Below are 26,535 nucleotides of genomic sequence, written 5' to 3' on the forward strand. Positions count from 1 at the left end.
GAAATGCTGCAGAACATAAATACCTTAATTCAGACAAAAAAAAAAATAATGAAAACAGCATGCAGTACATTTTTAAATTTATTCACCAACTAAGGCTGGAACACAAGTAGCAATAAAAATGGAAGCAATAAGCCTACTCTCTTTAATCTATTGCAGATAGTGTTTCTAATAGCCGACACCAAAGTGTCTGTGTAAACGAGTCTTATTTTCCCTAAATAAGCCACTTCTTTTGTGGCCCCGCTTCTTGTTAATGGTGGTCTTGACCTTGATTCACTACTCTGCACGACACATTATGGACAAATTTTCTGGGAAACAAAAGTGTTCCTATTATTGAGAACCATCTGTATTCAAATAAGAGTATTTGCGCAGGCGAGCTGGCAAACGATCATATTAGAGAAGCCTTCAGACCTCGTCATGTTTGTCCTTTATTTTGTTTCTTAGTTCGAGGATTCTTTATCATGACTGTATTGATGGCCGTAAGCTATGCGCTTCACTTCGAAATTTATTGATTCGATTTGAAACTATTCGTACGAAGGAACTATTTGCTTCGCATTTGCATCAAATTAAAAAATCATTATTTGCACGGTTCTAACCGACATGAGATGCACGAACTTTGAGGCACCCTCAGCGTTCACTATAGTCACTGACGACCAATGAAATGCGGGGCGCTGTTCATTATGCTATTTTATTTTAATTAGAAAAACAGCCTGCAGTACCAAAGCATTATAGCAGGTACGGCCTAGTATTAATTAATGAAGAACTCATCTGTGAAACATGAACAGGTAAGGAATCAGTAAAGTCTGCTAATTCAACACGAAACCAACTTAAAGCACAAATATTAAAAATAGGAACCACTTTCTGAAAGGAACGATCTCGTACTTCTCGCTCCGTTCTTTCACATTTTTATCAGATAATGCTGCAATGTCGTTGGCTGCGAAGCGATAATTCGCCACAATGCGTTTCTTTGCCGTCTGTGATAATAAAATGCCTCAATGTCTGCCCATTTCACGGTGCTTGACACTCAAAGGCACGTAACAAGAATGGTACCTATGCAGTAGAAAACAATTTCCTGCCCTCTGAGCAAATCGGAGTGCTCTAGGACCGAGCAAGGCTGAGGCTCGACCCGCGAGAGTGCGGGGGCACGAGAGCCGCATACCATTGTCGGCCTTGACGGCCTCTTCTCCGGTCTGCTTGTAGCCGAACACCAGGTCAATCCAGTTGTGCAGGTTTTCGGAGACGAAATTAGACTCCAGGGCCTCTCGGCAGGTGTGGATGAAATGCGCAGGGTCTGAGGATGCAGAAATGAGACGGATGTCTTGGTACATTCTTACACTAACTTCAGAAGAACCTGAAAAGGGCCGAAGATTTCCCAGCTTGCCTCCTGCGAGCCGGTAAATCTGGTAAAAAAAATTGCAAAACTTGGAAATGGAACGTTACAACCAGACATCCCAGACTTTTGCGTGTCGTCCCGTTTCTATGCTGCTCGGTTTTGCATCTTCGCAACACCCTAGCGTGCCTGCACGTACCCCCAGAGCTTGCACAATGTTGTGAAGAGTGACTGATTGGTGTTGGGGACAGAAGGACAGAGAGGTTGGACTAGACAATTGGGTCCTAAACTGGGTTCCCACGAACCCAGGGTTCAAGGTACTCACCTGGGCTCCCCAAGCAGCCCCTAAACTTCTTTGAGTGTCCCTGTCAGTAAGTAGTAGAGTGTTTTTACTGTTAAACCACTATTCCAGAAAATCTGAGCCACCCACTCACACATAACTATGAGTCAAATATATCCTAGTTATAGCATTAATGGGTTAAGGGTCAGTAGGCTTTTGCACCATTTATTTGAATCAGCAGAGAAGTCGGAGGTGTTAGAAGTGGTTTGGTCTTAGCTGACAATTCTGTACTCGCCTTCAGAGGATAGAGGAAATAAAAATACAGGGATGAAAGAGAATGATGATGATAATAATAATAATAATTATTATCATTATTATTATTATTTAAAGTGCCCAAAACAACCACAATGGTCTTTAGATTGGTGCTCTTCCACAAAAACACCATAAAAAACAAATATATACAAGATTACACTCAAGACACACTAATACAAATGTATCGTGATATCCAGAGAGATGGCCCACCTAAAATCAAGAGAAAGTCGGGTGAAAGTAAGGCATGGGCTAACTTTAGGTACACATTCCATAAAAGTTGAAAAAATGCTATTTTTAGGTTATGCTATGCTTGGGAGAAGAGCATGTTGGTTTAAGTCATAGATGAAGAAAGAATAAAACAATTAAAACAGGGACAACACAACCACGTCTTTCATGAAAGATGTGGTTGTGTTGTCCCTGTTTTAATTGTTTTATTCTTTCTTCATCCATGACTTAAATTATGCGTTCCTGCTAAACTTGTTACCACAACGAGAGGCAACGAAGCAGAGATGACTGTACTTCCCCGTCAGCAATGTTTGCAATGAAGCAAAGATGGCTGTACTTCCCATCATAGGCAACTAGCTGCATTTATTTCAAGGCCATCACTGATCCAAATACTATGATTACTAAAAGTGGGCTCTCCTTCAATGTTTAAAAAAGAAATAGCAAATCAAGCCAAATATACGTATGGGTCATCTTTCAGTGGTGGGGCATTTCTGGGGGGTATTACGGTAGTACAAAACACAAAAGGAACGACACAGTCTCTATCGGTTTCTTTTAAAAAATTACAAGGCAGCATATTCATGGTCAAGGCAAATTTGTAGAAAACACACTATCTATGAATGCAATAGCATTTATCATTGCACATTGCCAAATTTAGCGAGGAAACTGAATTGGTGCATAGGTTGTGACGTCACTTTTGCGGCTAAATTTAGAAGGGGAAACTTACCACTAAATTTAGCGTCGTCCTCTAGGACGACGCTAAATGTCACGTGTCGTGTTAAGGACAGAAGGACAGAGAGGACGTGCCTAGTTGTGCCTAGTCGTGACAAAGGGTTTTGTCACGGCTATGTAAGGGATTAGTTTTTTCAATAAATGTTAGTTGCGAGTGCACCAGTGTTTACGTTTCTTCTTGTCCTTGTATTTTTCAGCGCCTGTCTACGATCATGTACCAACTGGCCCAAATTGCCATATTAATGCAGATATTCATAGTCATAATAAATACACTGTTCTAAATACCCGTCATAAATCACACAAATTAGTATTTTCCGAATGTGTTCAATATTCATGGCTCATATTTTTATAGCAAATTCCATATCACGGATGCAAAATTGAAGTCGCAACCTTACCAAAGAGTTGAAAAGATGAATCAAGCCACTATAAGGGTTTCTAAAATGTAAAGACAAGCATGAAACAACTCCCAATATTCTCAATGTTCTAACCACGATAAAAAATAAACAATTTTTAAAGGTCAAGGCACTATGTATGCACACACCAAAATCTTTCACATGAAATGATTATAAAGCAGTTTAGTACTTATAACGATGTTGAGAAAACACGAAAATTCAATCGTTATAACCGATTATCGTTGTATCTGAACTAGAGACTGATTGTTTCTAGTCTAGGAACTGATTGTTATGAGCAGGTATTGTTTTATGTAGCATTGTTATAAATGGACTGCACCCTATGATGAAATGAAATGGTTATGATGATTACAAAAGCCATGGTCAAAAGGCTGCCGAAAACTCACTTCCACATACAAACAAACATAGTAAAAAGGAGTGGGGAGTGAACAGACCCTTCGCCCAAGGTGGCAGCTCCACGTCACCCACCGCCTCACCCGTTTGCTTCCGTCCAAAGTCCAGGTTCTGCAATCCGGAACATGAGCCCCCCGTTCAGCACGAACATCGGCAGATTTTCCCGGCAGCATATTACGGCGCCTGGAATGCGTCCTCAACCAGCGTGTCTAGCGTTCCGTACCGCCCGCGCATCAGAAGCCGCTCCGAAGTGTCAACAAATTACGTCGTGGGAGCCAGCATGCTGCGCGTCGGACGTCGCAATCTTGGCGGTTAGAAGACTAGCAAACACAGGCATTGCCATTGTCGCGGCGTCCCAACTCATGGTTGCCAAAGCTTCCGCGAGCGGTAGAGCTGGAGAGTGGCCTACGGCGTAAGGGCCATCCTTCGCACTCACCTCTGTTACCGTGCCGCCGCCTGAATCTTGGAAGCAGACAACGCGAGCGCGACGTCGTCGGGGCGAACATTGAGGAGCGTAAATGAAGCTGCGGTAAACATGCCAGTCGGAGATGCATTCCCCGCGCCATGGCGGCAGAGTGCGGTGCTCACCAGAAAGTTGATCAGGAAGTCGCCCTTGGAGGCCGTGTCGTAGAACTCCGGAATGAGCTCCTTGAAGTCTGCCGCGTCCGTCGTCACGTTCCTCCACGTGTCCGGAATGCTGCGAGTGATGCGAGCCATTTAGAGTCGCCGTGGCATCGCGACTAGGGAGGCTCAAGTGAGGGTGGGTGCAACTGCTAGATCGGCGATCACAGGACATGGACGCCATTTAATTGCTAAATTTTGCTGGGAGTCTATGGGGCAAAGGGTCGTTTTCTTTCCTAACTCGGGTCATAAAAGCCCATTAAGGTGCTTGAATAATTTACACAAGGTATAAATGATCACTTTTCCATAGCCACCAGTTTTGTTGCGATAGGTTAAGTATTTTTTTAACGCAAAAAATGGTAAATTCCGCCATCTTGGACGTTGCTGCTTGTCTGGCAACTTTGCTTTCTCCGCTCGATGTTTGCAATTCTCGGAGCGAGAAGGAAGCGAGAGAGGCTGCGCCAAGGCGCTCGTTGCTTGCAATGGGAGGCGAGAGGAGGAAAGGCGCATGGAGCAACAGAGTTGCAACAGCGCGGGCGCCTGCTCTCGTGCAGGCAACACTGGCGCATATCCTTTCTCGAACCCTCTCCCTCTGGCGCCGCCATTAAATTGCAAACGCTCTCCAGGTTTTGAGTTGCACCCACCCTCACTACAGCCTCCCTAATCGCGACAAAATAGAGCAACTGATGCGGTCTATTTTAATTCATTTCTAAATTCAACTCTTGCCTCCTAGACTTTCTCGAAAACACTTTGTATATATCGCCGTCGATTGGGTCTCGTCGAGACGGGAGTTGCGAGACTGTGTCCCAGTGTACCGGTAACAGCGTGGACAACTGGGCGGCAATGGATCTCGTACAGTTGAAAAGCGCTTTCGACACCCTCAACCTGAGCACCCCAAGGCAGAAAATGTTTGGTGCAGGAATAAGTGGCCCTTTGCCGGTGTGGCTGTGTGGCTTTGTTGCTGACCGAAGTCAGCGCTATGATTTGTGAAAAGTTGAGTCGGGCGTACCCAAGAGCTCGGCTCTCGGACCGATCTCGTTCCTTATGAGTGCGTAAACGACGTGTTGCAGAGCGAGAGACTGCGGTGTTCCAGTATGCCAACGGCACTTTCGTCCTGTCGCCTGTTTCTGACCCAGGGTCAGGGCTACTCAAAGAAGTGCACTGGGCCCTTTGCCAAGCACCTCCATCTGAGCCCCAACAAGAGTGGTGTGATGCATTTCAATACCAGCAGAAAAATCGCTCCACCTGTATACAGACTCATGAGTGCCAGCCTGCTGCCCTGCAAGACGCTCACCATCCTTGGAGTGGTGTTCACTCTAACGCCGGATTTTGCGGCCCATGTCGCTGGTTCTCTTGCCAGGGCCCGGCATATGCTGAGCTTTGTCGCACGAGTGACGAAATCCTGCGAGCCAGCTGCACCGTGCACTCTATACACGACGATGGTGCTTACTTATCTTGAGCAGTGCTGCTTCATGTGGCTCTCACCTCAGCAACACTTGGTCGACTGCATCAAGAGCGTCCAGCAAAGGGCATCTCGGACTATTTTCTCTAGGCTGAGCGGTAATTCCTTCGGGCCGGACAAGACCTACAACGAACGGCTGAAGGCAGTTGGGTGGCATCCCTTTCGACGCAGGTGTCGAGTGTCCTGCACGCGCCAGGCAGGCAGAGTCCTGGACGGATCTCCGACTGGCTCGTACCTCCCCAGTCACATAAGTTGGGAGGAGAGCCGTCAAACCCAAAGAGCAGCGGGGAAGGATGACGTGCCACAGTACTTTGACGCTCTCAGCAGTCACGGGAGAGTTTTTGACTCTCCCTGAATGTGCGGAACCCTCTGCCAACTGACAGAAGTGACTCGAAGGAGCCGTCTAGGGTGTATGGGGCTTCATTGGCATCCTGGTGATCAACACTATTCTCCACCCCAGCTTCTTTTCACAGTAGTTACCTGTTTTACGTGCAATTAGTTTGCTTATGTTATTGCTTTGTTTTTCCGCAGGTTGTGGCGGGTGGGCAGGCATTCTGCATAAGGGTTCTCATTTATTCGTACAGCCCCTAACAGCACCGCTTTGCCCTTTAGGATGCAAATAAAAAAATAATAATCTTCATTCCTATTATTATTGAATGACATGTGCCACCAAAGAAGATGTAACAGTGAACTCATAAATTTTAGGTAGTTAGTCCATTGATTGTAACATTACACTCATGCCATACGGTGATAACATTCCAAAAGAATCGCAGTAGAACCCTACCACAGTAAAGAAAGACTGGTAAAGAGAAGATATGCATATGGTGAAGCAAGGTTGAAGTATGCGTATAATATTGGTACTGCAGAAATTTGACATACTGATGTAGTAGATTTTTCCCCATTTTAAGAAACCCACCCTCTTTAAATGCTTTCAGTATACAAAGACACTACATGCAAAATGGAGACAAAGGAGAACTCCAAGTTAGTTGGGTGATTTCATTTGAATTCGACCAAACTTGTCGGGGGGGGTCTTTAGATTTAATCGTAAAAAATATATATGATACCCGAATCCTTGTGATGAAAGAAACTGCCTTTGAAAAAAATTAGAATTGTATAGTTTGAGAGAAAAAAATTCTGAGGCGCTGCAGGGTAGAAAACGTCAAATTCCCAATTTGATTTTATCTCGTCTTTAGCCACCATTTTCAAAATATCAAATTCTTGCAGAATTATTATATTTATTACGCAATATTTACGCAGACTTGGCTATTTTTAGAGGTAAATTTCTGTCTTCTGTTATTTTAAATTAATTTTCTAAAAAATCTCAAACATGCAACCTAGAGCAAGTGTGACGCAACTTCGGACAGCTATATAAAACGAACGGTAGGGCGCAATGACGTGAGACAGATATCTGTGCGTAGCTATCAATGTAAGCTATCGATTGACATGTATTTTCTGGTTATTGTGTTTACCGTGTTGTTTTTATTCTGCCACAAATATAGACAAAAATGAAAAATATGCAAATTTTGAAGTCAATTTTCTCAAAAAAGCCATTTTTTATTTCGTTCATACTTTTTTAATTTATTGCCCAGATTCTGCTTAATAACCGGGTATAAATATTGCTTGACCTTTTTTTGTTGTAGTTTTAGGACAACCAGTTGAATAAGTCATTTTTATCGCGTAATACCAACCTCCGGCTCCGGTATGCAGGCTTCACCGCAACATTGATAATTGGCTCAGCAATATCAGATTTCACTGAAAACTACTTTACCCCGTTGAATTTTTACAAATATATTTTAAAAAAAATCAGTAACGTCATAAAGAAATGAGAGATGGCTGAATTGATGAAGTGATGTCTGCGAAGTCACAGCTTGCATTTTTGAACGTCGCCACGACAACGTTTTACTACTGAGGTTGCACGAAACTTATATATTTAAATTATTTGTTTGAACATTGTGCCGTGATAAACAACAACAAAAGTAAATTTAGTTAACATCAATGTTAACTAGCCTAAGCGAGTGGAGAGATCCAAGACGTTTCATCCGTTTCGATCATGTCGGGTTGCATTCTACGGCACTATCCAGTCCAGAAAAACAATATCCCCGTTTATGCGTTTCGGACAATCTTTATTTTATACAAACATTATCGGAAAATCGGCTCGAATTTTTTAAATTTACCGCATGGCATTCTTTCGCCTATCCTTCATTGGCCCTTAGTATTCCGAGGTACGTGAAAAAAAAATTGACTACATTTTGTTCATCCTTCGGCTTTTGGACTACTTGTTGCAGACGTTTAAATTTTTTGGGCTACGCACAGCATATCGGAAGTTGCTTTTCAGCTTACAGTAATCATACTCTTTTGTTGGCAGTATGCAATAAAACATTCATAGGTAACAGTTTAACAAAATCACTCTATTTATTGAGTAATTTATTTGGGTTAACAAGGCACACCTATAGAAACACATAATTTTTCACAGAAGTGCAAATGTACAAGAAGAGGCTTTAACAACAAAACAAAACAAAGCCGTAGATCATCTGAGAGTTCCGCACGTGCACCACAGAGGTTCATGCATTAAGACGAAGATAGAACAGTTCGCTCAAGCTGCACTTCGCCCCTTCCGCGTCGCCACACGTGCGAAGCGCGGATGACTTTCCGAGTCGGTACGCAACTCCACTCTGTTTTCTTGATTCTGCGGAAGTCACTCACCTCCTTCTCGGTTAAGTTCATGAGAGTTACGTTTTTGACACGCCTTCCAACCTTGTCCACAAAATCTACTGATGTTCGGACGAGCTGCTCCTCCGGTAAACGGAGGTTGTGCACCGTTGCGTGGTGTTTGAGAAGCCCTCCAACCCTGTCACAAGAGTTTTTACCATGCCCAGAGGCAGAAAATATCCACTTCAATTGGGTATGGCCCACTCGTTCGAACTCATGCAGCTGAAATCTATTTTTAAAATGAGCAGGTGCCCCGTCGGATATGTACGTTAGTGAAGCATAAACTGGGATGTGCTCCTCCAGCCAGTCTTCTATAAGTCTCAGAGCCAGCAGCGCATGGGAAGTGTCATGACATAAGTCCTCACAGACAACGCCGAAGCATTTTGAGCCTTGCGACGTGGATGCCACACACGTGAACACAGAGAGCTGACGCTTGTGCCAGTGGTACTCCTGTATCTCGTGTGGCAAAATTACCGTCCAGTTCTCCGCAAAATCGAAGTGCATGACGATGTGTCTTGAGGTCACACTAGACTTCTCAATCCGTATGGCTTCCCGTTGTGTCCTACGAATAAAATTGTGCGTGGAAAACCTTGTGGCCCATTTCTGTAGCTCTTTCAAAAAGGCGCTGGAGTCGGCAGTCTTGCTTATCAAATTACCATTCTCCCATGTGAAAAATGTAATTTCCTCTTCAGGCACCATTTCCAATGATTCTAGGGAGAGTCTGTCAGTCGAGGGGCAGTCCTTGCATTCGCCTCTGAAACATTCGGACGAGGGTTCAGGGCAGAGGCACAAAGCGAGAATCTCCTCTTTTGTTATTTTTTCTTCTCGCATGCTGTTCAGGGTGGAAAAGCACAAATCGAAATTCGTACAGCACACACATGCACAGACAGTCTGTTCAGGGTTTAGCTTGACCCACTTTGGCCGCAGCGAGTAAAATTTAGTCAGACCTAATTTTGAGTCCGGGTTTGCTTCCTTAAACAGCCTGTACGTCTCTCGGACAGACCTTGTCATATACCGCTTCACGACCACATGTTCTTCGCCATCCTTCAGAAGCTTAACAGCATCTTTTTTGTTTGGGCTCTGCCGAGAACAGTCGAGATCGTCGTCGGTGTAATATTGCGTGGCTGCCTGTATGGTGTCCTCGCTTATGCTTCCACCGTGATAAGGCTCCGGACGCTCCCATACGCCGAACCGTTCACGAAGCTGCTTTGATTTCTTCAGAAGGTACTTCGATGCCTCAGGAATTAGCCGTTCTACCTCCCTAGTGGCTACGCCCTTGGGCACAAGCGTGAGGAGCTGACATCTCTCCTGGTAAGATGCCGCCTTCACAAAGGCCTCTCTGATGTTTGCCCACCACCCGTCGCAGCCGAGGCATGGTTGATCACTGCGAGAACTTGACCCACTTGGCTCCAAGGTATATGCAGTCGCCAACTTTTTTCGTACCTGTCGGCTGTGTGATCCTTCAATCTCCCGCTGTTTTCTTTTAGCATATGCCTGACGGCTTTTCGGGTTTACTGTAGAAGGCATGCGCAAAGGAGTTGTTTCAAGCCCAGCAGCAGAAATCTCTTCGTTAAGACCTTCCACTACTTCGTGCTCTTCGATGCAGCTTGCTGGAGAGCTCGAGCATGGATCACTGACAGATGATGAAAGCTTCTCACCGGTGTACTGGAAGCAGTTCTGGCAGAGCACGTCATCCAACGCAAGAGCCGCGGCTTTCGATGGAGGCAGGATCATCTTCAAGGCGTCTACGTTGAGATCGGTGACATAACGAAAACGTCGGTTGCGGTATACCCTTCGCTTATGTCTCTCGAAGTAGTCCGCGCAACTCTTTCTTTTAAAGCTGAAAACTGCAGCCATGACTGAGTTCAAAATAACGCGTTCATTCCTCGGGAGGTTCCGGCTTTCTGCTTTCGACGCAGTTCCGCAGTTCTCTTATACAAATTCATTGCTGCAAGCCCTCTTCTTATATTTTTTTTATTCTCTTATACTAGATGAGTTTGGCAAATATAGACACTGATTAGCGAATCAACCTAAGGACGCCAGAAATGTCATGGTGCGTGTTATTCGCTTACAAGTAAAAATAAATAATGGATAAGAGAAACAGACAGACCATAGCACCAGGGGCTCAAAGAGGACTACAAACATTAGTTCCGGAGAAAAGCGCTGCAACGAAGACACAAAATGATAAGCCAACCAAACCTTCCTTTTTGTTCTGATGCTCTTGCCGACACTGTGGCCATGTTTGTACTGGTGATAACTTGCCACCCTTGAAACAAATAAGTATCCGCAAAAGCTGTATGTATACAGTTACGACTCCATCGACCGGCGTGATAATGTCTAGTGTTTACTGCATTTGTTTTCTCCTTTTGACAAACTTGACCCAGCCGAGCTACAGAAACTTCGGGCACCAAAGAGTCTCAAGCTTCCGCCCATAAATTTATTGGGAGAAGGACAAGGACTGCTTCACACAGTTCCACTTCGCTGTGATGCATTGCGACAGCTTGTGACGACGCGAGTTCCGCTCTAACAAGATTAGCATAACCCTCTTGCAACAGCGCACGCCGAGGTCAACTAAGAGTCGCATGGTAATCTTCATGATAAGAATCGCAGCCTTTTGCTGGCGCTCGCGAAGAGGTTACTGAACCTATACTTCACCTAACAACTGGACCAGTTGCAACTGATGTAACGAACATGGCTCTTTCTTTTGATGTAAAAACAAACATAAAGAAAAGTGCCAGAAAACGTGCATACCCAGCTGGTAAGCAACACACGGGAAATCAATTAAAAAAGTTTGAAAGAGAAAAAAAAATTTGCCTACGCCACTTGCCTTCTGTCATTTTTTTGTGACATTTCTTTTTTTGTAAAAAGTATATTACTAGGAATGCAACGAGGTAAAGTGGTTGTCAGTGAAATCTGATATTGCTGAGCCAATTATCAATGTTGCGGTGAAGCCCGCATACCGGAGCCGGAGGTTGGTATTACGCGATAAAAATGACTTATTCAACTGGTTGTCCTAAAACTACAACAAAAAAAGGTCAAGCAATATTTATACCCGGTTATTAAGCAGAATCTGGGCAATGAATTAAAAAAGTATGAACGAAATAAAAAATGGCTTTTTTGAGAAAATTGACTTCAAAATTTGCATATTTTTCATTTTTGTCTATATTTGTGGCAGAATAAAAACAACACGGTAAACACAATAACCAGAAAATACATGTCAATCGATAGCTTACATTGATAGCTACACACAGATATCTGTCTCACGTCATTGCGCCCTACCGTTCGTTTTATATAGCTGTCCGAAGTTGCGTCACACTTGCTCTAGGTTGCATGTTTGAGATTTTTTAGAACATTAATTTAAAATAACAGAAGACAGAAATTTACCTCTAAAAATAGCCAAGTCTGCGTAAATATTGCGTAATAAATATAATAATTCTGCAAGAATTCGATATTTTGTAAATGGCGGCTAAAGTCGAGATAAAATCAAATTGGGAATTTGACGTGTTCTACCCTGCAGCGCCTCAGAATTTTTTTCTCTCAAACTATACAATTCTAATTTTTTTCAAAGGCAGTTTCTTTCATCACAAGGATTCGGGTATCATATATATTTTTTACGATTAAATCTAAAGACCCCCCCCGACAAGTTTGGTCGAATTCTAATGAAATCACCCAGTTGTTTTAATCAAGAGATGCTAGATCAGCATCCCAAAAACCTGAGACCGAGGAACGAAAGAGGGGGATGATCCACACATGAATCTGAAACTAAACTGTAATACTTATATACCATATTTACTCGCATAACGAGCACACTTTTTTCCCCAAAAAATTGACCCATTTTTTTTTTGGGTGGGTGGGGGGGGGGGGGGGGGGGGGGGGGTTTATTACACAGGGCAAAATTTTTGCATTTACACACTTCGGGCAGATGTCGTATTAGGTGCCAATATGACACGGCAAGGTACTGGGCTTGTCTCTACTGATGGAGGCGTACCCGCGGCTGGTCGGGGGTGCGCCGCAGTAATCCTGCTTTATAAATTGGGAACCTTTAAGGCTGCTTTCAGCATACCTTTTGCTGGAGGAAAAGCGCTCTACAAAGCTCACTCAGCACGGAGAGCAATGCGACCATTCTTAGGTGATATATATTGCTAGTATCCGGCGGCGTGCTCAGGTATATGTCGCGACTACGCGTATAAGAACTCGTACGAAGTCCAATCGCCAACCGCTGAGGCACACTTGCACGGATCAAGTTTCGTTCACGGAGACTGCTGTTACCAGGGGCTACCAGACACTCTAAACCTACGACGCAGTGTGCACCTCGCTGCGCCGTTCTCTTGCGGATTAAAAAAAAAAGCATTTACTTGGAGTATATGAAATTAGGCCTAACCACTTTCACGATTTCACTGTCCGAAAGCGGGCCACAGACGACGGTGTGTTTGTTGACATCAATGCATCCAACAGGCGAAGAATGCCCGGGGCCGGGCAACATCTCACATCTTCTAGCAGCATTTTACGCTATCAATCATTTCCATCTTGAGAGAAAAAGGGTTCAAATTGTTGCTGCTTCATTGTTGCTGTTTACTCGAGTGTTGGTAATCATAAATGGTGACTAAGGATAAATGGTGACAGTAACTACTAACTTATTTCTGAATATGCTGTGTACATTTCTAGTTATATTTAAATTCCCTATTAATATAATCAACTGTAAGAGCTTTCACGTTCCAACAGAAAATTCTAAAATTTCATAAGTACAGTTTGAAGTGACCCTTTTCGAGCTTTTGTTTACGGCAACAGGAAATCATTATGTACTCCTTGTTTTAGATTCCATAGTGCAAATGGAAAATTCAGGAGCAAGCTGGTGCAGATCCAGCATCTTGAAACTTCCACAGTTTCAAGCGTTAGCTTTCAGCCGAAAGCATGAATACTATAATAATAAACCAGAAATATGTTTTGAGCAGAACCTGGTTCTCAACTATCTCATCTCAGTGACACGCTACCCGAAAAGTATTGGCACAGTCATTCAAGCCTAGTAGGATTAGAAAAATGACCGCTACGAATGAAACGACCAGCAAGCTCACCTGTTGAACATCCTGTCCGGGCGATCAAAATGTCCATTCTGTAGGCAGAGCATGTACTGAGGCACTGAAAAGCAGAGCAATGCAAAAGATCTTGTATGATTAACAAAAAAAAAGAAAAGGCTTAACGTGCAGACGAGCTGGTATATATTGAACAGGACGGTTGTCCGTCTCCACTCCTCCCCACTTTTTTTTCTTCTCTCTCTCTCTCTTACTGCATGAATCTTTTCCCAGCTTCAGGGTTTATTGTCATAATCCTGTGAGTCATTTGAGCAGAACCGTACAAACACTATTGTACAAAGCTTCAGAAATCATCTTTGGTTGACAGCTAAACTCGGAATGCCTATATTCCTGAAGTACAACTACAGTTGAATCTTGTACAGTAAAACCTCGTTATAACAAAATGGGATATAACAAACTAATGGATATAACAAAGCAATCATAATTCCCCTTGCTTGCTAATAGTGGGAAGAAATAGACATTGGCTATAACAAACTAATGGTTATAACAAAATAATTACAACCGCTCCTTCAACTTTGTTATAACGAGGTTTTACTGTAATTCAAACTCGAGGGGGACTGAACATTTGTTTGAATAAAGCACGGGAGTTTCCTCCCATAGAAACGCATTGGATAGGACCTGCATGTTAATTTGAATTATCTGCAAGTTTGAATTCAGAGATTGAATTGACAAGATTCGATTGTATTGGCATTCCTCACCTTGGCTCGTTAAATGGTGATTAATATACTGTTTAAGGCCAAGCTGATAGGGCAGTAGAAACTATGGGCTCTTTGGGCCAGTCACACATATACGTACATACATCATACGCTTTGGCCCACCCATGCACGGAGAGCGGGGTCAAATGATGAAAGAGAGGCAGTTGGTTGATCTGGCAAGCATGTAGAGCTCCCACTGGGCCGTCAGCTTAAGGGTGAACGGAGTGTGAACAAAAGTGTGGGTCCCTTTCATTGGAATCTGGTAAAACGGCTGATCTGGTAGAATCATCCCAAACTTGCCACTAGCGTATAATGCTACTACCTTTTCTTCTTTGCATCTGAACCGATACAGAAACTAACTTTCTCAGAACATCTTGTACCGTCGCCTGGACACGGGACTTCTGTCTCAGGCTTCCGAGACAATTTCCATTATATATGGAAGTGACCCCAGCATTGCGAGTGACTGGTCAAGCATTTGGATGGAAACGCTCACTTTTGCGGACAAGGTAGTAGAGGACGAAGCCCGGTGTGGAGTAGTGTGACCCATAGAGGAACTTGGGTTCACCCATCTCTGCATACCGGTCCTGCAAGAAGGAGTGCAACGCAGGCTTGCGGTCAAAGTCCCATGGCCGTCATTCGGAGGTGTTCCAGCAAAGAATGAGATCAGCTCACGAAAGAAGGACTGTCAACATTGCCATGAAATATGAGAGGAGAACAACCAGAGAACCAACAAGGTGTCTATAGACTGTGGTGCTTTCTGTTTGTTTCTGCCGTTTCATTCATGATACGTAGCAGGAACACAAATAGCACTGCGAACAAGGTCAAGTACAGTGAAACCCGTTTAGAACGAACCCACATACAGCGAATTATTGTCAATATCGAACTCACAGAAAATTTAAATTAGTACGCATGTAAATAGTAAGTTTTATAACGAACAACATATTGGCTATATCGAACTTATTCCCCCCGGGAAGGCTTCCAAAAACACGCAAACAATTGCCTTCTAGCCTGTCCCTTTCCCCAAAAAAGAAGTAAGAAAGAAAGAAAATTTCAGAAGCTCAAGCCGTGAACAAAATTGAGCGGAGAGAAGCGATTCAGAAGGAGAGAAAGCTAAAAAAATACTCTGCACGCATGCACAGAAAAAAAAAAACTTTTCATCCCAAAGCGTTGGCTCACAAAGAGATGCGATTCAGAAGGGGAGATAACCTAAAAGAACAAACTCTGCACACATGCAAAAAAAAACAACTTTTTAGCACTTTGTTACAAGGAGGAATTGAAGGGATGAAAATGAAAAAGAATCTCTCATGGAAGTTCGTTGTAAATGTTTTTCGCTATATCGAACTACTTTCTATATCGAACTGATCGTAGCGTTTCCTGCTGTTCGTTATAAACGGGTTTGACTGTTGTGAAGAGGACAAGTGTAAACTAACAACGGTCATTTTAATGTGCAAGAAAAAGACAAGAACGTGAGTTGGTAGTGCAGCAATAAAAGATAAAAGTAAATAAATAAAAGAGCTTTAGGAACAAATAAAATGAATAATAATGAAAGGATAAAGAAAAATAAATTTGAAGATGGAGTTTAAAAATATATTGTATGTAAAATTTAAAAAAAAAAAAAAAAAAACAGGAGATAAAAAAAAAAAGAAGAGGAATAGGAATTTCACTTCTATTCGGCATTGGGAACCAGGTAGAGCATTCACAACTGCTTATCCAACTAGCCGAACAGTTCATTTTGGCAAAGGTTTGATATTAGCGGCTCTCACTAGCTCGCTGGTGAGAGGAACCTTTAATTTAATGACAGGTTCACTGCAGTTATACATTCTTAAAGTGAAATGAACAGTGTAATTGAAGCTGCCATTCAAACCTTGCAACAGTGTACAATGGAAAACATAGGTGAACATTTAACAGTTAGAAAACTAGAGGTGAAGGAGAAAAAAAGAAGAGACCAAACACTGTCTTCACAGGTGTGCCTGCTCTTCTGCTTCCTTAGTCTCAGGTTTTTACAATAGTCTGGGTATACCATATTTTATAACTATGAAAGTAGGTTTCTTAAATCAAACCTTGTTGTCAGGGCACTCATTTAAAGATATACTTTAAACATTAATAGGTAAGTACACTGCCAATATCAGGAAAGATAAAATTTTAGAAAATATAAACACCAAGTGAAAATAAAACCTTGTCAGAACAGTCTCTAGCAAGCCATTCTAGAAATGCTTGATTTGAGTTGCAATTGTCAAATATACTACTGTAGACCGACCCCTCACCAGCCAGTTTGTTATGTCACCACTGCCACAATGCTTAGAGGAAACTCTAAAGTTTTTCTACACATGCAACGACCACGCTGTGGGCCAGTGCCACGATCTCCTCTATAATGGGCGACCAGCTCACCCGCGTCAGTCGTCCCCCCCCCCCCCCCCCCCCCAGCGCGCAACTTTCTGTTTCGCTTGTTTGGTACTTTTAGTTCTTGGAAGTCTCACAGCTCCCGATAGCACTGTTCTTCATCCTCACTCGAGCGTACTGGGGGCTCGGCGCCACTGTTATCCGCTTGCAAGTGCATACTTTTGTAGTGTGCAACATTGCTTGCAAAACATCAATTATGCTACTCAAGAACTAACTGTACAATGCTGTATTCCTACATTCTGCTGTGCAAAATTAGGCACGTGGGCGATACAAATAGACAACACTGCTATACTACTATTACATTAAATTTTCAAGGGGATGTATGAACCGTTTGATATAAACAGTAATTTGAAATACAGAAGGGTGATATAACAGGGCTCGACTGTACATTCGAGGCACGGGAACATGGAACCCATAAGTAGGGTTCCGTGTTTTCGGGGTTTATTTTTTTTCGAATTCATGCACATTTTTTAAAGTTTATTTTCTTGCAGATTTTGTGTTTTTTGCTGTCAAGTTCTGGTGTCAAACACAAAATCAGCATTTATCGGGCCTAATATTGAAGAGAACAGGACACCGAAACGGTTTCAGGGAAGTAGCTCCGAGGAACATGGGCGCAAACCGAACGTTTTGGAAATATGCCGGTACCGATTGAACGAGGAAACGAGATAAGGTGAGCGGTTTCCAAAGAAAGAAGCTGTCTCGGAGAAAGTTCGCCAGGGGATGTTTTCCAGGTTAACCTCAACTAAAACTTTAGAGAAAATGTTTTCTTTCCGTGAAGCTCGGCTGTTTCTGCCATTCGGAATCTATGGTTTTCCAAAATTTCAACAAACCCAGCTAGGCGGTTCGTTTACAGAGTTTGTCGGTATTTACCGAAAGTGTGCAAGCCAGGTTACAGAGTTTGTTGGTATTTACCGAAAGTGTGCAAGCCCAGTCACAAGCTTGTCGGAAGACCTCACCTTGAGTTTCTTGAGTCGCAGCTCGCTCAACGCCCCCAGAGGGCGGGACAGGTCGCGGTAGCTGCTATCCTTTGTCAAGTCTGGAATCGATCGATCGTTTATTTGTGTCAATACAAAACAAGCACACAGTGTGGGGGCCGGACATGGAGACGGCAGCTCCTGGCTCAACAAGGTCTGGTCCCCCCTTTCCGTGGCAACCACAACAGCCACTAAATAAGCTATGCATCAAAGTAATAAGGCCTTGGCCATCTTGGTGCTTAAACTCATTGTTGCTGGTTGTCTGAACCTTTATCTGAAATCACGGGGAACACTTTTCTGTCCTCCAGAAATGTTAAAACAGTCCCAGGGTGTCTACCCAATTGCTCTTTTTCAAGTTCCCCAACTTTTCCAGGTTTTCTCTTAACATTTTAACAAAATTCCCCTACGCTTACAAGGGAAGAAAGTGCAGAGGATGGGGTTTCGGTGGCTCTTAGAGCCTCATTTGTTTTATCTGGCAGATGAAATGGTGGCTTACGCTGCCTAGCAATACCTCAGGCAACTCTTGCTCGGCGTGAAGGCCATCTGCGCCACTGCGCGCCACCCTCCCAATGTTTCTGTGCATCACTGGGCAACTCTCGTCGGTCGTTTTCTCAGACTTTGCCAACTTTTTGTTGATTCCCTCGACGGTTCCCCACCTTTTACGGGTGCTTTCAAATTTCCTGACAATTTCAGGTTTTCCAGGCTCGCAGACATCCATAGCCCACCAACGGAACAGAGCAACGCAGGTGTGCTGCCAAGTGAACTGTTCACGTTGGCTGAAGCCAATGCCGGCAGTAGTATTTGGGTCTCGGGAGCTAGAGTCGACGCAGCAAAAAGATTGCAGTAAGGTCGTCGAAGCGGGGAGCAGCTGACGTCTTGTCACCAGACACTCCAAAGACAAATCTCTCGCCATAGGTGCACGTGAGAAATGTGGCGGTCGTGTGGTGCCAAGGTGTTCGGACACACATACTAGTATGTGGCATTTTCCTCTAAAAACTTTGCCCGAAATGTTGAAACAAAGTGTGCGACTCTCGCGCGAATATACAATGTGACATTCTCGAAGTACAAAAAGAGGGCCTCACCGAGCGTATTACTTGAGTAGTCCCCAATGACCCAGGGGAATACCGGGTACTGCGTGAGATCGTTGAAACTTCGGTCGGCCAAGCTAAAGCAAAATGAAAAAGTTCCTTTTAGTGTCGGCAGACACTGCTAGCTGAGCACCACTGAACCCGAAACGTATTCAACCCCTTCAACACACTGCCTCAAAGTAAAGTTCTAAAGCAGTGGTTTTACAGATGAACCACCAATGTCTCAGGGACCCCTTCTGGATCGGCGAAAGTAATGGGGAATCCCATCCACCGGGAAGGGGGAGAAATAATAGTAGATGATTACGATGACAAAAGGGTACCTAAATAAAGAAAACTGTATGCATGCAAGCCAACTTTGAAGCTCTGGAACATAGACTAATCAACTCTACTCACTAACTACACATCCAAGATGCTAAGCATCAATTTAAAAAATACATTTTAATGCTCGGGTGAGGGTTTTGGGGACCCTAAGAAGGCCTTTTGGGGACCCCATAGGGTCTGCGGATCCCCATTTGAGAGCCACCATTCTAAAGACGAAAAAGGCCATTACCAAATTTATGCATAAATAGGTTGACCTTTTTATGTAACAAGCTGCGCTTCTAATTGCCCGCAGAACCCACAGAGACCAATCATTAAATGGGTCAGGATATGCCCAAAATAAAATACAAGATAACTAGACTGCTATGACCCATAGTATGTTCCTATAATCCTGCTAAGTTTGTTTTGAAAATGGTGCGATAGTTTTGTGGATAAATCGACTCATATGTGGGACCTTCGGATCCGCCTCATTCAAAAAGGCCACTGTGCTGATGGGCTGGTAACGTCGCCAGCCCACCGCGCGGCATCCCCTTGCACACACTCAAAGACTTGGCTCTCTTGGCACCTCGAGCTTCGACGAAGCGGCACCGCTAGCTTCGTCGAAGTCCTTGGCACTGATCGCAGCAGTGATGAGAGTCATTGTTATCGGGAGATATTGGAAGCTGCTCATTTTGATTGCAACCCACTGGCGACCAGTTGCAGCGACGGTGAGTGAAGGATGAACTTGAGCGGTCGCCATCGTCTGGGACAATCTCGCATGTGCACGTAGGGTGGAAGAACAAAGGGTCAGGGGCGAGAGTGAGAACAGTGCTGGGGTACCGAGGTGAGCGAGTGGTTTCGATCGTACCGTGGCGAGCTCGGGCGATCAAAAGGGGGGGGGGGGGAGGCACCTAGATGAGAGAGCGTTCATGACCGCGTGGTTTATGGGCACCGTGGTGTGACTACCTTGGACAGTGTTGCCGGGTCACCAAATAAAAATGATCAAAATTCGCATATTGATTATATTGCAATTACTGTATGCATTCAAATATGAGTCAACCTTCTTACATTTGTAACCAAATTTTGCAACCTTACCAAGCGCATGGAGCTTTTGAGTCACCGAGCCGGCGTCGCCGTAGTATCGCGCTGCTCTTTGTTTCGGAAAGCTTTTGGTGTACGAAAACAACCGAAGCTGTGGCCGAAGTTTGCACACATCCCTCAATCGTGTGGTTTTTCGCCTGTACGCGACCACCGCCGCTCGCGCATGTCTTCGACGCAAGGGGGAAGTGGAGAGAGAAGGAGGCAACGCACAACCGCCATCGCGCACTTTATCCCCTCCACCCCTCTCCCCCTCACGGACAGAACTGCAGCAAAACAACATACGGAGGTTACATTCGCTTCTTGTTGCTCTCGTGTTCTTTTTGCTTTTTCGTCGCTTCGCCCTTCTCCACCTTCTCTCGTTTCTTATTGTCGCCCTTTTATAACTGCGTCGGTGAGGTATTGTTGCAAATTTGTGAGGATGTCGACGAAGCTTCCGACGACAATGAAATGTACGGAAGTTCTGATGATCAAGTTTTTGGCATTGCGCTGTTATTTAGCCGAGAGAGCTGTAAATAAAAATTTGTTTCTTCATTTGTCCAAACTTTCATCTGTTCTTTAAAAAAAAAAAAAAAGATGGCCTATTTATGGTTTTTTTTTATTCTCCGAGAGTTTAATTTAAAGGTATCGACCTATATTCGTGGTCGACTTATGTGTGAGTGAATACGGTACTAGAGATCTAAAAATCGTGAAAGCTTGGTGTATATACTGTGCAGCTAAAGTTGAAGCTTGGGCTAGTTGGTATGACATATTTGAGAATTACCATATTTTCGCGATTCTAAGCATTCCGCCCACTTTGAAACATAAACACCTGAAAAAAAGTTTGCATGCGAATGTAAGTACCCCCGTCCCAACAGCAAATTTGAGACCGGAGACACCGGTATCGCCGAGCGCCGGAGTCGCGAACGGCCGTTGGCGCTTGGTTTCAACGTCAGTTAATAGATGGCAGCACATGTACCGCCGTTTTCCACTTTTGCATCCGTGCAGGTTGCGAAAGAGGGTGCTTTTGCCGTACCCTCTATCGAAGATGTTTTGTTTGTTTGGTCTCCTTGTGCTTGTGGTAGTCGGTTGTTTAGTCTGTTAAGTCTATTCGTCCGCATTGGCCTCGCAATCGTATGCGGAGGGCAAGTTCGTCTGCTTCTTGCGCAGGGGGTAGCGGTGACGTCAGAACGCCGAGCCCTGATTGGCTGATCGCGACCCCCTATCTGAGCGTCGTCTGCTCCTTTGCAACGTCGTCTGCTCGTAACATCGTCTGCGTCTGTCTTACCTTTCCTGCGACTTTCAGAAGTGCAGAGGCCAGGTTCACGAAACAATCTTATGCCAAAAATGTGGGTAAGACAAAACTGAAGAACAAGTTCGTATTCACGAAACGAAATTTTCGTAAGCTTTGCGCAGGTTACGACGAAATCCTACGACAGCTCCGAAGCTGTCTTACGCACTTCTTACGACCAAATCAGCATGGCCGACAGCGTCGCGGTCGCGACGACCCACGGACGTTTGATTTTTCTATGTGCGCTTCTCACACGTCCCGACTTCAAGCAGCAAGAAAAAAGTAAAAAGTACTTGAAACAGACCACGACGAACAAGAACGCTGGATCCACAAACACCCGGGAAAAGCTCCAACGGCCACGATTCCACCAAACGCGACCAAGCGAGCTCGGCAGTTAGGCGGTGAATTTGCGACAGACGCAGGAAAGGTAAAGCAGCCATCGCTTTGACTAGCAAATGTAAAGCAGACGACGTTAACTGCGCCAACCCGCTGACGCCGTTAAAGAGTGAGGGGTCTCGCCGCACACGAAAGGAGGGAGAAAGTATTTGGGAGGGAACTTACAGACACTAACACGCTCACTCTCGGTTCTTAGCAAACAAACCTCGGCGCCTCGGGACACCTCGCCAGTGAGTTCTTTAACAATTCCCTCCTTGATACGCGTCTGCTAGTTGTTAGGCAAAAACAATGTACCGCTCGATTAATGTCGTCTGCCCTCTCTGAAAGGCGAAGTCGAGCTCGCTTGTAAAGACCTGCACTTCCGAAAGTTGCAGGAAAGGTAAGACAGACGCAGACAATGTTGCGAGCAGACGACGTTGCAACGGAGCAGACGACGCTGAGATAGGGGGTCTCGATCAGCCAATCAGGGCTCGGCGTTCTGACGTCACCCTTACTTCCTTTCTCATGCGCAGAAGACGAAAATGAGCCCACTTGCGAGGCGTATTCCGTTCACTGTGTGCACGTGGTTTGCGGAAGTCGTCCATCATGAGTGCGAAGAGAACGTCATACACAATGAAGTTCAAGACAACGGTTATTTATCACGCGGAAGACAACGAAAATCACGGCGCTGCTGAACAGTTCGGAATGCGGCGTTCTGCGCAAGCCGTGGCTGGGCGGAGCGATCGATGAAGAGGAACGGTTTCTTTTTGAGACACCGCACCACCATCTTCCAGAAGCTACCGGTGGATTTCAAGGACAAGCTTGTCAACTTCTAACGTTATGTGATGAAGCTGCGTCGCGAATCTTTTCACGGACTCGGACAGATCGGCAATGTCGATGAGACCCCTGTGTACATCGACATGCCAAGGATGTGCACCGTGAACAAAGTAGGCGCCCGAGAAGTAAAAATGCGTACGACTGGCTATGAGAAGCAAAGGTTGACCGTAATGCTGTGCATCACAGCCGACAGTCGGAAAAATGCGCCCTACGTCACCCTCGAAAGACTAGTCGCGAGAGCGACTAGTCTTTCGAGGGTGACGTAGTTCAATTTTTGTGTCCAAGCCTCTTTAAGGCCTACGGAAGGAGCCGGCGAATGGCTAGTAGAGGTAACGTTTTGAATGAAAGAGATGTGATCCACACAGACCTAATTTCTGCGTTCCGACATCATCGGTGCCTCGCCATTCGCTGGGCTTCTTTCGTAAATCGCAACGACTGGCTATTCTTGAGCACTGCAGAGAAATACACCCGCAGGCATTGTTCCTAAAAAGATAGACATATTTTCAAATAAATACGGTAGCTTAGTGGTTTTGTGTGTCCATATAGTATTTTCACCCGCCACTTCTAGTGACAAACAAGGTGCAAGCCAGACACTATAATAGTTACAAAGCTGCAGACCTGTTGATGTAGAGCAGGTAATCATAGTTGGAGACGAGGCCATTCTGCCACATCAGGGTCATGTTCTCCTGCCCCTTGTCGTCCAGCTGCAGTGCTGCGGGAAGAAACATATAGTTTACGAAAGGACCACTTTGTCACATCCTGGATCCAGACGTTGCCATGAAGCAAGGTGTGCCTATTAGTACTGCAGCATCACAAGCTATAGGGGGCACAGAAATCTACTTCAAGCAGATTTTATAAGGATGAGTATCACTCTAAACAAGCAATTCGGGAAGTTTTGATGGCCATTTTAAAGGGGCCCTAATGACATTTGAGCTTCTGGCAGATTTATGTTATTACCTCATTAGTGGTTCGGGCTACTCGGGGAACAAGCAGGAGCCACGAAATATTAGTGCATCATATTTTTTATTTGATCGGGCAAAAACAGCTCAAGGTCCGGTGGCGACAAAGCGTGTTGAAAACGTGCGGACAGTGACATCGCCGGTAAGCATTTTGCGATTGGCAATAGGCAAGAGCCGTCAAATTTCTTTTGAATGCAGGCTAAATAACAGGTATCGCTCCGTAAACCATCATTATTCTTTAAAAAAAAACATTTTTATTGAGCGAAAAAAATGGAAAATAGGAAAAAAATTTGTAAATGAACAAAACAAAGACAAAGAAAAAAAAAAATTGAAAACCCTTTTACCCCATGAAGATGGAACTCCAGCAAAGCTGGCGCTCTGGTGGGATCTGCTATGTTGGGGTTTAGCTATATTGGGGATTTGCTATGTAGAATCTGATTATTATAAGTTGATTATTGGCTGATTGAAGAGACATTTTTATTATAGCGCGGCTACGCCAATCACGGCGCAGGCTTTATAGTGCACCGCACAGGTGACTGCTGAAGAGCTTGCAGCATTGCGCAATGTCAGGGGGGAGAGAGATGCCGTGAGTGGCGAGGAGGATACAAGACTCGGGAAAGAGGCGGCGGCGGTGGAGAGGAGTATAAATGGGGCATATAGCTGGGCGTTTGAAAAGCTTTGGTCTACGCCCGGTCTGTCGCCGGAGACGATCTGCTAGAACCTAGCCATAGACAGCTCTGCTGTAAAAACAAGACATGCCTGCCTCCTAGCGGCGGAACCAGCCGGTGCGCATGCACACTAGCGCTGCTAGCGCGTTGAGTTGAGCTGATCGAGCGCTGCCCAGCTAGCCTCCGCACAAGCACCCCATCGGGAAGTCGCAGTGTGTGTGCGACGCTTATTTCTGTGATTTGAATCTGCCATGAGTCGTTTGCTGTTCTCGCCGCTCAGTATGGTGCCTCTGTATTTTTGTGTTGGTGTACACGATGTTATACGCTCGATTGGGCAAGTCTGTGCGTGGACGGCTCTATGCGCTACCCCGAGAAGCTTCGTAGGTCTAACGGAACAAACCCGGAGGCGCTACAATTTCGTACACATAAACCGCGTAATTTAGGGATTATTTGCTCCCTTCTATGTTCTACGTAAATCAATGTGGACGACTGCTGCAAAATGTGAGTGCATCAAATTTGTCGAAGCCAGCCGGCGGATGCTTTGACAGATGCGACATTGTGATCTCTTTTTTCCAGCGCATCTTTTAAGGGCTAATTTCCCCAGTATTGCGTCCGTCCTGGCAACAAATGATGACACCAAACTCTGGACAGCTACCGCCATCTATGAGCAATGGCGGCAACCTTTCAAGCCTTTCCACTCTGGCTTGCCGATTAGCAGCCGGTCATCATACTTCATTCCCACCATAGTACAGCTTCGCTGGTCTTCCTTCTTCACCAGAGTGGAAAGGCTGAAAGTTTCTTTTTTTGTTTTTGCTAACTTTTGGTAGAAAATAAGTACTTATCTGCAATCGTTATCCAAAGCATTTTTTTTTCGAACCTCCAGGGGTTTCAAAATGTACATTCTAGGTTAGTAGTGGTACTGCAATGGCTAAATTTGTCATCCACAGTGTAAGCCAGTGCACTACACCTCAAAGGCAGACCGACCTTACGCTGTCTACACACAAACTTACAATTTCTTTTTTTTTTTTTTTCCAAGTTTAGTTTTTTTTTTTTTTAGGCTCCCTTTCATCCAAGCGAATTCCCCAAACAGAATGCCCACCTGGCTGCCTCATGAGTAGGTCGTACACCCGGTCCCTGTCTTCCCTCGTCTTGAAGGAGAGGAACAGGTGCTTGAGCAGGGCGCTCTCCGAACAGTACAACTCCAGACCCTGCAACGAGGAGACACAACGTCGCCAGGGTGCCTAGAATGCGCCCTCGACCAATGCGTCCACCATCCTAGCCCAACTGCGCAAACGAAAATGGTCCCGGAAACAAATTGCACCGCAGGAGCCGGTGCATCCTGCTGTCGGATGTCGCAGTCCCGGCGACCGGTCGTAGAAATGCCAGCGAAAAAAGTGTCGCAGTCGTCGTGACATCCCATTACATTCAGTCTCCTATCTGCGACGGTTTCATTGGTTCCGTGGAACGTATGTCTGCACAGCGACCTACAGCGGGGCGGGCGTCTGCCTTGTTCAACTCCGCTGCCGTGCCATCACAAGAATCGCGGGGCACGACACCTCTACGAAGTCACCAGGTGGAAATTGAGGAACTGCTTTTGAGGATGCAGTAAACGCTCCGCTCGGAGACCCGTCTCGGGGACTGCAAGCGTCATGCAGCCTCAACCCAACAGCAATGCAAAAGCCAAAAATTTTACAAAACGAAAAAAATACATTATTAGGTATAGTACTTCGCTTCATCAGAGTGCAGTTGACACTATGAGTTGACGGGACCGACCGAATGACGTTAAAAGCGTAACGTCATAACGTTTGTCGTTTTTGCCTACGTCTTCTATCGTCTGCCGAGTTAATCGAGTGCGGCAAATGCCCAGCGATTCGTGCTTTTAGTGCGTGTGTCGGTGTTTGAGCTTGTAACCGCGCTAGAATTTACAATGAAACAAAGAACAGCGAAGGCCGTATCCCACATTTGTTTCTGAGCACGAGCAAATCCGTCGCCGCCGTTTCTCGCTGCTTGCGGTGGGAAAACATGGTGGTGCCATCTATCGGGTGGATCTGGGACACTTTCGATCTTCGTAGACTTAGTCTGAAGGTTTTGTGGCACTTGCAAGATTGAATGTACGCACCATCTTTGGGGAATGGTTGCGTGTAACGCTGCCGGAATTATTTCAAGCTAGCAGTAAAAGCATGATGCGTAAAAAGATTTTTTAAAAACACATATGCGGGTCAGAAGCGTTCCAGGACTGCCCGACAGGTGACGTCGGTGCATTCTCTCGTCGTGAACAGTGACGCGCGATTGCAACGCGCTAGGTCCCACTTAATT

General features: G+C 44.9%; 1 protein-coding gene across 1 annotated transcript in view; it reads right to left on the reverse strand.

The window, feature by feature from the left end:
• Positions 1-26,535, reverse strand: part of LOC8051260 (protein FAN) — a 74,700-nt gene that overhangs the window by 34,854 nt on the left and 13,311 nt on the right. The window contains exons 11-19 of the mRNA XM_042291944.1: positions 25,319-25,427; positions 23,211-23,304; positions 18,710-18,792; positions 17,610-17,689; positions 14,747-14,837; positions 13,541-13,604; positions 4,265-4,373; positions 3,718-3,787; positions 1,157-1,288 (exon numbers count right to left, since the gene is read on the reverse strand). Coding sequence (XP_042147878.1) covers positions 1,157-1,288; positions 3,718-3,787; positions 4,265-4,373; positions 13,541-13,604; positions 14,747-14,837; positions 17,610-17,689; positions 18,710-18,792; positions 23,211-23,304; positions 25,319-25,427 — 832 coding nt within the window. The remainder of the gene's footprint in view (positions 1-1,156; positions 1,289-3,717; positions 3,788-4,264; positions 4,374-13,540; positions 13,605-14,746; positions 14,838-17,609; positions 17,690-18,709; positions 18,793-23,210; positions 23,305-25,318; positions 25,428-26,535) is intronic.

Source organism: Ixodes scapularis, unplaced genomic scaffold, assembly GCF_016920785.2.
Source record: "Ixodes scapularis isolate PalLabHiFi unplaced genomic scaffold, ASM1692078v2 PGA_scaffold2__306_contigs__length_199485367, whole genome shotgun sequence".
Taxonomy (NCBI): Eukaryota; Metazoa; Arthropoda; class Arachnida; order Ixodida; family Ixodidae; genus Ixodes; species Ixodes scapularis.